General features: G+C 35.1%; 1 protein-coding gene across 3 annotated transcripts in view; it reads left to right on the plus strand.

Annotated features, from left to right (window-relative positions):
- The window catches only part of LOC127634047 (collagen alpha-1(XV) chain-like), a 116,043-nt gene that overhangs the window by 38,168 nt on the left and 65,275 nt on the right, over positions 1–12,600 (plus strand). For all 3 annotated transcript variants that reach the window (XM_052113445.1, XM_052113447.1, XM_052113446.1), the window contains exons 4-5: positions 7,985–8,059; positions 8,591–8,683. In XM_052113445.1, coding sequence (XP_051969405.1) covers positions 7,985–8,059; positions 8,591–8,683 — 168 coding nt within the window. The remainder of the gene's footprint in view (positions 1–7,984; positions 8,060–8,590; positions 8,684–12,600) is intronic.

The following is a 12,600-nucleotide window of genomic DNA, read 5'->3' on the forward strand; positions in this document are numbered from 1 at the left end:
AATGGCTGTATCTGTGAAGGATACATGCGAGAGAGATGTAGAATATCGCCAAAGGGTTATTTTGCTCCACGTCAGGTGCCAGGCCTACAGTATGTTGCCTTTAAATGCTGTCTAGGTAGGCAGATCACTAAGTTTTTTTTTACTGTGTTTCTAGACTGCTCTAAATCAATAATGTATGTGCAATTACTATTGCTAATATGTTTCTGTTAGTACTACAACATTTGAATGTATGCTATGTTTTGTGGTACGTGATCATTTAAAGGCCTCTGTGAATACCTATTTAATATCAAAGAACCCAGCTGCGGGTGACGTAAACATGTTAAAATGAGTGTTTAGATTTTTTGGTTTTAGTTGAACCTCTTAATAGGGCTAACCTCTTCACAGGCTAGCTTATGTCTGGGGTGTTTATCTGTAGACTGAACCTCAGCAACGATTTCCACACAGCAATCCTATTCTCTGCACAATGTCAAACACATGAAATAACACATTGGCCATAATTTATTAACATTCCTTTTCTTATTAATCTGCGCATATGGTAGGTATTTAGCCACATATATGACATTGATTGTTTTTAAAACCAATCATAATTCTTTAGATTTAAATAATAATAATTAACCTTTTTTTACTTGCAACATATGCAGTTTAACATATGTCACAACACAGATGTTCCATATAAGTCATCATCGCTAACAGAATAGAAGCCAAGACATTGATTTGTGAGTCGTTCTTGTTCTGAACAATATTGGACAACATTAGCCTCACCACAAGACTGACAACGTGGCGGCCTTGAATGAATGAATGAATTATTTTTTTACTTAAGGGAAAACTTTGGAGATGTTTCACCTGTGTAGTTTCTTCAGTCCATAAATATATTTTTTCCTCTTTGTTCACCCTTTAACAGGCCTTTTAAAGGGTTGTTTCACCCTAAAAGGAAATTCTGTTACCATTTACTCACTAATACTGTGCCACATACCATATACCTGTATGATATTCTTTCCTCTTTGAAAAACAAAAGGAGATATTTAGCAAAATGTCTAAGCTGCTCTTTTACATACCAAACAGTGGGACAGTGACTAGGTGCTGTCAAACTCCAAAATGGGCAAAACGTACCATAAAAGTAATCCAAACAACTTATACAATATATTTAAAGTATTTTATAGCCATACGATTCCTTTTTGTGAGAAAAAGGCTGAAAGTAATTGGTTATTAGCTGAAAATCTCTTTGCTGTGAAGTAGTATACATTCTTGCACACACATACTGTACCTGATGCATCATAATCGACCCTTTGCTTACCCATGATTTAAAAGTGTTTCTGACCAATCATATGTTTTGCAACTGTTGCTATCTGCCTCTCTTTTCCAATAAGAGACTATGGGAGTAAAGTGTGAATTTTATAGATATTAATAATTTAAAAAAGTGTTACTAGGTCACTTGTGATAGTGACACGATGTACATCGAGAGGGTACACGCAGTGTTTTTTCTTTCTTTCTTTTTTTTTAATCGTATAAATCTCGAGAAGCGCATCCTATGGATTAAAGTTCAAATTCAGTAAAATCATTTACTCACCCTCATGCCATCACAGTTGTGTATGACTTTCTTCTTTAGAATAATATTTGACCTCTGTTGGTCCTTACAGTGCAAGTAAATTGTGACCAGACCTTTGAATCTCCAACAATTACATATAGGAAGCATAAAAGAAATCCATAAGTGTCCAGTGTTTAAATCCATATCTTCAGAAATGATATGATAAATGTGAGTAAGAAACAGATCAATATTTAAGTAAATTTTTACTTTATCTACACTTTCACATTTTTTCACATTTTGAAAGTGAATATTTATTGTTAAAAAAAATAAAATAAAAAAATAAAATAAAAAATTGCTCTGTTTCTCACCTTGTTCTGTATTTCATTGGCTCATACATCACTTTAAAACTTTTACTGTGGTTGGACCTACTGTAGGAGACAGCCCTTTCCTTTCAAAGTGGGCCATTCTTGGCCAGAAACAGCTTACAATGTGCACCAGACTTCATGCCAATAGTCAAAAGTCCTGCTTTCAAGTCAATCTAATACATAACAGTCATTTCAAATGGAAACAAAATGCCACTGCTCACGCTGAATTGGTTGACCAGTCATGCACCAGCATCAGAGCTATCCCAGTGGCTCATATATGGGCCTTTATATCTTTCTTTGCCATGTTGTATATCCAGCCCATACATAACAGCACAAGCACTAAAAAAAAACACTGCTGCCTCGCTGTAGTTAAGTGCAGATGCCAAGAGACAGTGTTGCTTCTCCCTTCATACACATAGAGACAGAGAATGGGTTTTGGCCTACTCTTCAACTTTGTAGATCAAACTGTAGTGACTGTGACTGCCATCATTTCATAGCTCTGATGCAGTATTTTGGCCCCAACTGTATTTCCTGTGCTGAAACTCAATTGTTGAGCTCAGCTGAAACTCTTTTATTTCATTAGACCCAGGACATTATTCATGTTGCACAATGGAAAAATCTACCAATTAATTGTTGTGCCTAGCAGTTTTGACTTAGTTCCACACAATATTATGCAACAAGGTACTTTGACTTACAACTGCTAGTTCAGTCAGCAAGTTCAGCAATTTGTTTATAGTAACAAAAGATTACAATGACCACGTAGCAAGCCTTTATATAGTGTGTTGAGAGCATTTGAGAGCAATTGGCTATCATGAGCATACTCACTTTAGAAACCGAGATCAATATTTTTAAACCACAGATATTTGGGATACTTTGAATTTACATACATACACATGTTAGACCTTTCTTATTGAACAATGTTGCTGGTTTGATACGTTTTTTCCTCATCATACATTGCAGCATCAATACATTATGTACATATTTTTTTTTTAATTATCATTGAAATTATAATAAATTATTTCTAAAATACAGTTACCATTGTAGGATAATTATTTTATGCTTTTTGGTTTTATTTATGCTGTTGATGTTGTCGTTACTGGAAGTTTCTTTGTGTGCTGATGCTCAGCAAGGCCATTACCATGTCTTGAACATTGGGGGGAACAAACCATAGAATGGTCCTCTTTGATCTTTTAATATAGTAAAAGTGCTGAATGCAATAGTTTTCTGAATAAAGGCTTTAAATGGTACAAAGGCCGACATTTTTTTTTATTTGTGGTTTTGAAAGATACATGGTTTTTTTTTTAGTTCGCACAGTACAAAAGATGTAAACAATGCAACATCTGCATTGCTAGCAAGTCATCTTCTCTTTTTTTTCTGTATCAAAGAAAAGACAAATATAATTTATTTTCATCATTGATGTATCTGTAAAATTACATGACTCTCAACTGGTTAGCAAAAAGAAAATACACAAAATTATTTACTCCCCCCCCAATAAAATATTTTCTTCAAGAATCCTAATGCTGCTCTTTTCCATACAAAAACAGTTGCTGTCAAGGTCCAAAGAAAATTAAAAAAATTTAAATACAATAAAAGTAGTTCATACAACACATAGCTGTTGTATGGCTCCAGAAACCTTGGAATATATAGTGCATTTGGTCACATGGACTACTGTTATGATGTATACTAGGGCTTTCAATTTAACGCGTTAATTCAGTGCGATTCGTTTTATTAAAAATAACGTGTTAAAAAAGTAATGCAATTAATTGCACTGACAGCGTAATAAGGAAGATTCCTGAGAAATGCAAGCTTGTAGTACCACCTGTTTACTCCAGAGGGCAGTAAGTGAAACTTCAGCTGTATGACAATGTGCAGTTTATACAGTGAACAAAACGGCAGAACAAAACATGCGTCACGTTCTTGCGTTCAAAACACTTGATGGAGCGCAAATTAAAAAGGTTTATAAGTATTTGTTTTCTTCCTTTACATGTACTTGTCTTTTTGACTCAGTGATTGTATTCACACATTGTTTGATCTTACTGAACATTTATATAGAAAAAATGTCACAGTTTTAGCACCATTTGTGGACTTTTCGGATGGTCCTTTACCCACCATAGGCACATTTTACAACTTATATCAGTGTTAAATTAGTGAACTGGAACGATTTCACCATGACGCCATCTGACCAGCTTAAATACGAGACAAAGCGCGTCCCGAATTGAATTGATATGGGACGCATAATTTTATCTTTAAATACGAGATGATTCCGTATTTTTCGGGACGGGTGGCAATCCTAGTCTTGCGCAATGTCGCTGGAGGTGTGAACGGGGCTTTAGACCGTTGTGCAAGCTAAAAGTCAATCTGGTCATTTCTGATTATTGTGAGGGACTTGTCCCCCTCATCGTACATTGTGGTGACGGCCCTGATAATCAGAACAAATTTTTTGCCCCCTTTTTTTTTAGGGAACGTAAAGTTCTATGTACGTCTCATTTAAAAAAATATATAAATAATACAAATAATAAAAAAAATAACCTCTTAACATTGTAATAGCTATGTATTGTTCTTTTAATAGTCTTGGAAGATGCCCTTTACATTTAAGTCATAGAGGTTAACAGCTTACTGGATTTGAAAATTATCAGTGAATAACTACTTGAATTTCGGTCATATGGACTAATTTTATGATACCTTAATTATACTTTTTATGTGGTTTTATGTCCGTTTTTGCAGCCTCTATGAAAATAAAACTGTGAAATTCTTCAAAATTCCTCCTTTTGTCATATTTATAAGTCATATAGGTTTGGAACGACATGAGTTATAATTTTTCAAAATCGTGGTGATGAAAACTAATTTCTTTCAAATTTTCTCAGGCTTTGCATTGCAGTAACATCCTGCATGTTTCTCTTTGGATGTGTGACATGTAGTCTGAGAGGATGGAAAACATCCTTTGTTTAGAGTGAATCATTTTAGTGGCCATTTCTGAGAGATTTGTTTATCAGTGTCATAGTGGTTGCACATAAAATCAAACCCACAAATACTTCACCAAATACTTCACCAAATACTTCACCAAGAAAGTGCACATACACAAACAAGCACATGCTCAGATCTGCCACATCTGTTCAAAGCAACCATATGTCAGGAGTCTCAGTACATGTCAATGTGTGTGGTCAGCATCAGTTTGTTGACTGTGTTTGTGATTTGCATATGCTGAGTCAACATGCGGACTGTTTATCTGACTGGCTGAATAAACGACCCTTTGAAGACGAGGCCGGTTACAGCTGCAGTCCGTCTATAGGGACAAATAGTCTTCAACATGCCACAGATTTAAGCAACACTACTGTACAAATATAACATCCTGCCACTTAGAATGCATGTGTGTTTTTCAATGAAAGGAAAATGTCAGGTTATCATCAATGACATTTTTATGGACAGCACTTGTATGACGGATCAAACCTGCAAAGGTTATAAGTAAATAAATCCACAAATAAAGAAATAAAACTGCATATTCTTGCATATATGAATACATAAATAATTGAATGTGTGAGCAGATATACTAATAATGAAATAAATAAATGCACCAATCAATTAAAAAAGATTACAATAATAAACAGATAAATCTAGAAATCAATTAATGATTAAAGAAATATTTACATTTAAAATCAACTTTCAATGTTGCATTTCCTTTGACATTTTTGCCTATCCCCAAACATTTTTAAAAAATATGATATTATTTGTGCATTGGTCGGTGCATTATTACTAGCATATCTCCTCACACATTTCATTATTTATATATGCAAGAAGATGCAGATTCATTTACTTTACTTTATTTGTGCAGGTTTCGTCCTCCATACGCTCACGCCATAGTTTAAACAAATGAATTACAATACACTTACAATGGAAGCCAGGCAAAAGATTCCTCCACCTAGAAAGGAAGTTCCAGCTTAAAGGGATGATTTATAAAGCTTTACAGCTCAAGTAACACACATTTTACTAAAGAAATCATGTCGGCCTCCTTGCGTACTAGGTTTCCATTTTAGGTGTATTACTGTAAACGTGTTACCTATTTGTTTTTACAAAATAAAAGAAACTGTCAATAGACAGTAAACTTTAAATGTCCTAGAAGAGCCGTTTAACGTCAGATTTGATTTAGACTGGCTGCTAAATTGATTTTATTTTGCTTAATGCTTATCCTTAAAATCCCTAATTCCCAAACTGCTCTGCTGAATAGATATTATATCCATGCTCAAACAAAACCTTACAATCAAACAGGATTGAAATCACCTATTCAAAAACTCCTGATTATGGGTAACAAGTCTCTTGAAATCACTGCAATGGGATTCTCCTTACGGAGATAATCATGGGAAGTCTTCTCTCATTAGGCTATCCTGTTACATGGAGCAAACGTATTTAGACTGATTGAGTCTGAAACTAAAAGTGCTCACTTTACATGGAAACAGATAACAACAGTTATCAGATGTGTTTGCTCCATACTGAAACAGCAGTGCATGAATGCCTCTGGAGGAGTGTTAGCATAGCTTATTGCTGACTCATCCTGGAATGAACCACAGTAAAATTAACATGACTAATCGAAAAGCAGATTCTTGAGGTCTTTGAACATGTGGTGAGAATTGAGCTGGTGATTTCCTTCAGCTCCTGCTCCTTTCTATGTGCTTTTCCCCAAACATATTGTTTAATTCATTAAACAGCATAACAGTTCATTTCAAACAGCTGCAGAGGAGCAGTAATGCATCCTAAACGTAAAGCAAGTCTGCTCTCTTATTTTTGAATAAAAATGAAAATTCTCTCATAATTTACTCACTCGTCTCAAACTCGTATGGCTTTTTTCATCTGCAGAACACAAACGAAGATAATTTGAAGGATGTATGATGTATTTCTGTAAGTCAGTGGGGTACAAATCCTTCATACATCATCAGGATCTTAATAAAGACTTACATTTTGGTCTGTTTCAGACCCAAAGTGATCAGATTGCTTCAGAAGACATAGATTAATAAAACTTGATTTGTATGGATTACTTTCATGCTTCCTTTATGTCCTTTTTGGAGCTTGAAAATGTTGGACCCCATTGACTTCCATTGAATGGACAAACACACCATACATCCTTCAAATGATCTTTCTTTGTGGTCAGCAGAGGAATATCAGAAGAAGGCACAGCATTAGGGTGAGACAATGATGAGGGACTATCCCTTTAATGTATATTTGTATTTGTATTTAGTATTTATATTAGAGCTTGCAATATTGTGTTATATTTACTTGTTAACAAGTTCTATAGCTTTTATTCAGAATTTGAATCAGAATAAGATTTATTGCCAAGTGTAGTCACGTCCACAAGTAAATAATTTTTTTGGAGATAGGAGAAAAGCAAGTTGTCTGCAAATTTCAGGAGCTTGACAGCAGTGAAGATAGAATGCATCTGCAATGCTGGCAATTTGTCAGAAAGCTGGTGATCCACCGACAGATGCTTTGGTGGACTATTAAAGGGATGAAAATTCTGTAATTTCTTTCTCTTTTTCTTCTATCTTTCCCACACACTGCATTTGTGTAAAAGTGTTAGTGAATGGAAAACAGGTGCTTGTCCTCTGGATGCTGTGCACAACAATTCTGCCAACCACGCCTCTGTTAATCAGGACTTACAAATTGTTCAAACTTTGAGAAAACATTAGCCCCAGCCTTTGAAATGTGCAGGACAGATGACATGTTCCCAAACTAAAAGAACTGATCACCATTCATGTTTTGACCTTTGAAATAAGAACATGTGGGAAACAGGTTGTTGTTATATGTCATGCCAATTTGAATTAAACTCTTTTATTATGCTCTTGATACTGAGAAGTGGTTATTTCAATTGGTTGATTCTGAATCACGATTAATTTCTAGCTGAAAGTTTTGTTGGTTTGTGTTCTTTTTTGCGCCTCGTATTTTATGTTGCACGGTATGGAGTGGTTGTGTACTGCGCAACAGTGATTGATAGCGGCACTGGCTGTGTTTCCACATTCATTTGATAATCAGTTTCAGGCTATTTAGAATTTACAAGTGAACATGTACACAAATTGGTGTATGACCTCTTTCTCACTCTCTTATCCAGGGCTCTATCCAGCAGCTGGTGTTGACACCGGATCCAGTTGCACCAAATGAACAGTGTGAGGAGGATGACCCCTACGTGAGTGCTGTACCTCTTTTCTTTAGGTTATCAGAACTGTGATATTCCATACCTATTGGAGATAATGGAGTTTTGGCTATGGATTTTAAAAGCGATTTAATTCTGAATTAAAACAGTTACTCATTATCACAACAATCACTGTTGGGAATATCTCATGGTCTGAACTGACTATTTAGGTCTGAACAGAATTTGGCATCCTGCTGAAGACTTTACAGTAGAGTAAATACTCCCTCTAGTGGCTAAAGTAGTACATTGCAGATTGGTGTTTTGCCATTGACTAACAGATACATTGGAATGTGGGGAAACGCTTTCATCATGCATATTTCCAAACCACACAGGGATTAATAAATGTAACAGTTCATTAAATGTTACAAGTTTGGCAGTATGAGAATAACTATTCACCTTGAGGTTTATGAATGTGTTTTATGTGGTTTTGAGTAAAAGCACAAACATGCACGTACACATACACACAAATAAGCAAGAATAGACAAGTTTTCAAAGATAAATAGGTTTAAACTGCATCTGTTTCAGGCATCAGGTTATGGCAGCGGTGATGACATCTATGATGACACTGAGTCCGACAACGAAGTGAAGAAAGTAGTTGAAGAGAGAGAATATACAATGGTAAGTGACATCATGAATAAACATTAACTATTAAAAACAAAGGCACATATGATTACATTTAAATTGTATCCTCTTACAAGTTTAATCAAGGTTTCTTGTACTGTTAGCAGTCGAATGTTGGTTTTCAATTACTACTATACGTAAGCTCTGTTATGATTGGCTAACCTGTTTGCATGTGAAATGTGTAATACCCCAAACGAGTTTCAGAGCACTTAATAAGCATTGACATTTAAATGTGGGTGATTACATTTATGATCTACATACATATAACTCTTTTAATTAAAAAAAATCCTGTTTTCCATTATATTATCCCTTTAAAACTAAATTGCCAATTCAGTGCTTGAATCCATTTAGTCTAACTTTGTCAAAAAGACACACACACACACACATGCTTCACATTTCTGGTTAGCCAGTCTGTTCATCATATGCTGCAATGTCTTCCTACTTGGCAGCTCTCAATGGACCGGGTCACGGGGTGGAAAATATTTGGAGAGCAACATTTCATTTGCTGAAACACTGCTGCTGTCTAACACATTAAGACATTTTGTGTTTTGTAGCTCATCCCTACTTTTATGATAAGACACCATTCATCTCCGGATCCAATTTACTCCCTGTCAGAACATTGGTCTCTGAAGTCAGATTTGTCCTCAAACAACTTTAATATTTTTGAGTCTTTGAAGATAGCACAGAGTACATTTTGATTACATTCTCCTTCTCTCTCTCTCTCCTTTATATTTTGCTTTATGTTTTCTTTGAGGTGGTTTCTCTTTTTAATGTATCGTTTTAGACATTATTTTTAAGTTACATTTACCGTATTATCCCAGAGGGAAATTTTGGTGCTCAGAGGTTGGTTGCACTTTTATAGCTCACAGACTTATTGGAGGTCTAAGTTTTATTAAGGCAGAGGCTATTTGCACTAAGTGCAAATAGTGGCAGATACTATTTAACACCCCTAATTAAATAGTAACAAACTGTATAGTGGCATTACTGCGGCATGTTTATTGTGTTTATTTTGAGTCCCACAGACACCCCACACCAGCCCCTAGCCCTAACCCTAACCTTACCTTACAAAAATTAACCATGGTTTTACTACAGTAACCATAGTATCACCATGGTATTTTGTAGTAAAGTCATAGTAACCACAAAATTAAACATGGTTACTATATTAACACCATGTTACTGTAGTAACACCATGATTAATTGCATCAAATCTATGGCTTCTGCCAAAACAAAACATGGTTACTACAATATTACTATAGTAAAACCATGGTTAATTTGATCCAGATCAAACCTTTCTCTCAATGCTCTGACCTTCACCGTGACCAAATAACTGCAAGGAAATCAACATTTATATTCATTTTGATTTAATATTATAAGTAGTATTAAATTATAAGTAGTAAAAATGAAATTTTTATAAATGTATTATCTTCCCTAAGGTCCACTGATAATGTAAGTAAAGATTTATTATTTTTTTTGCACCAAAACAGTCATAATTTTGTAATATATGATCATTTTCCACCCTTTTTTTGGCCCTCGGCACCTTAATTAAAACTTCAATGTAAACACACACTGATATGATTGGCTAACATTGTGCAGCCCCTCGAATACAGCCATTTTTGAAACACAGTCTGAAGAGAATGAACAAGCTCCACAACATTATAATACTAAATTTCAGGGTTTATAATTAACACACATCCAAAACATTGCATCCAAATATATTAAACTGTTCATCTCAAGCACAACTGTTATCACTCAGCACCATAAACTATCAAACAGACATTTGACATTTTCATGAATTAAATTGTTAACTTACGGTTGTGCGATTGGGCCCAGTAATATTTTTTTAACTGCCCCATCCTTCAATAACAGTTCCTTTGCAAAGCTTGAATCGTATTATGACTGGACACAAGCAATCAACGCTGATATGAGCCAAAAAACATACAATCCATGCTGATATGAGCTGAAAAACCGAACATAAATAGTCCAAAGCATGATGAAAAGATCCACACACATACAGCATTATTGTGCACTGAAGCCAGAAATGCATCAAAACGGTCAAAGATGTCCATATAGTGCATGTTTACATATGAGGTACAGCAGCTGAATGACATAAAATGGGGTCTTCTCTTCAGAGTTTAAACTGACACTGCGTCTTTTAAAAGCAGTGCAAGATACATGACAGTGGTCAAAGATGTTCCTCTAGGGCATTTATATATACAAAAATAATTCAAAATAGTTCAGATGGGTATGTTTTGTGTTCAAGAACAGTTAGGCCATGCTAGGCCTGTTTGTCTTAATCTCTCTATCTGTTTACAAATCGAGCGCCAACGGGTGTGCCCAAAGGTGCGATGATGTGAAGTAGGTATTAATGTTTTTCACTGTAGATGCAGTCATGAATACATGAGCCCCCTAGTGACGTAGGAAGTCGCAGAAGTACATAGCCCCTTTAAAGGAAATATTAAGAGTGGAGACAGGAAACAGGATGGGAAAAAGTGGGACAAAAAGCAGAATCGAACCTAGGTCATCTGCATGAAATAAACCACATCCATACGATTGTTACGCCCCATGCCACTGCAGCGACATTGGGGGTACAGTTTGTCTTCAATGTGTGCAAATAGCTGCACTGTGTGGCAGGTGACATTTACACCTAGTGCAAATAGTTAATTCATTTAAATATAAATTTAATCTCAGATGTAATTTAGAACCAAATGAGACAATTGTTGGCATACCTGTTCTATAATGTGGATGGCATAGCTCTGGTAACTTGTTAAGAAATGTTTGAGTGTGAGACTTTTAATTAGACTTTGGTGTCTTGGCAAATCTTAGTACAGTTTGTGAAATTATAGGGTCTTTTTCTCAGGAGAGAAATCTTAGAAGAAAAAGACTGATGCAAAAATCTGCATTTGATATCCAATTGATCTCATTGCTGTCGAGGAAAAACAATATCTTATTTGTGATTTACTTTCCAATTATATTTTCTCTCTTCTCATGATTTAAGATGAAAATTATTAATTATAATATTGATTTAGATATCTAGAGATATTTAGTGAGAGTTGTAACAGTAGTGAGAAATATTTTACATAGGGTTGTACTGGCCTTAATTTAATAGTTTAATTGAATTCCTCTATATAACCTTTAAGTATGAATAGGTTGAAAATCTTAGAAGATCTTATTGAGCGTCAGTTTTCCACTTCAAATTCTAAAAAAATGTGGAATACAATGAAGGCTGTTACTTGTATGGAAACAAAAAGATCATTTATAAATACTAGTGACAATTTACGGAAAGCTAATGAATTTAATGATTTTTATCTGCTGTTTCAAAATCACGATTTCTCTGATAAATGCAGATCTGTTATGGACTCTCTGACGGATGATATGGGCAGTAGATTACAAATAAATAGTTCTAAGGTGCAATTAATGTTTCATCAGTTATGTACAAAGAAATCGAAGGGACCTGATGGGATTTCTTCTCAACTTTTGAAAACCTGTGCTGCAGAACTTACTCCAGTGTTGTGTACACTTTTTCAGCGCTCATTGGATTCACATACAGTCCCTGCACTCTGGAAAAAAGCAGTGATTATTCCAATTCCAAAAAAGCCACATCCGTCCGAGAATAATGATTTTAGACCTGTAGCACTGACATCAATAATAATGAAATGCTTTGAGAAGTACATAGTGTTCTTATTGAAAAATGAAGTTATGTCAAAACTAGACCCATGGCAGTTTGCGTACAGACAGGGCAGAAGCATGGATGATGCAGTAGGAAGTATCACTCATCTAGTATCTAAACATTTGGAGGATTCAAAAGCATACGCGCGCCTACTTTTTATTGATTTTAGTTCAGCTTTTAATACCTTGCAACCGTATTTATTACTGGAAAAACTAAAATTGATGGGTGTAAATCCTTCTATTATTAG

This window comes from Xyrauchen texanus, chromosome 41 (genome assembly GCF_025860055.1).
Source record: "Xyrauchen texanus isolate HMW12.3.18 chromosome 41, RBS_HiC_50CHRs, whole genome shotgun sequence".
Classification (NCBI taxonomy): domain Eukaryota; kingdom Metazoa; phylum Chordata; class Actinopteri; order Cypriniformes; family Catostomidae; genus Xyrauchen; species Xyrauchen texanus.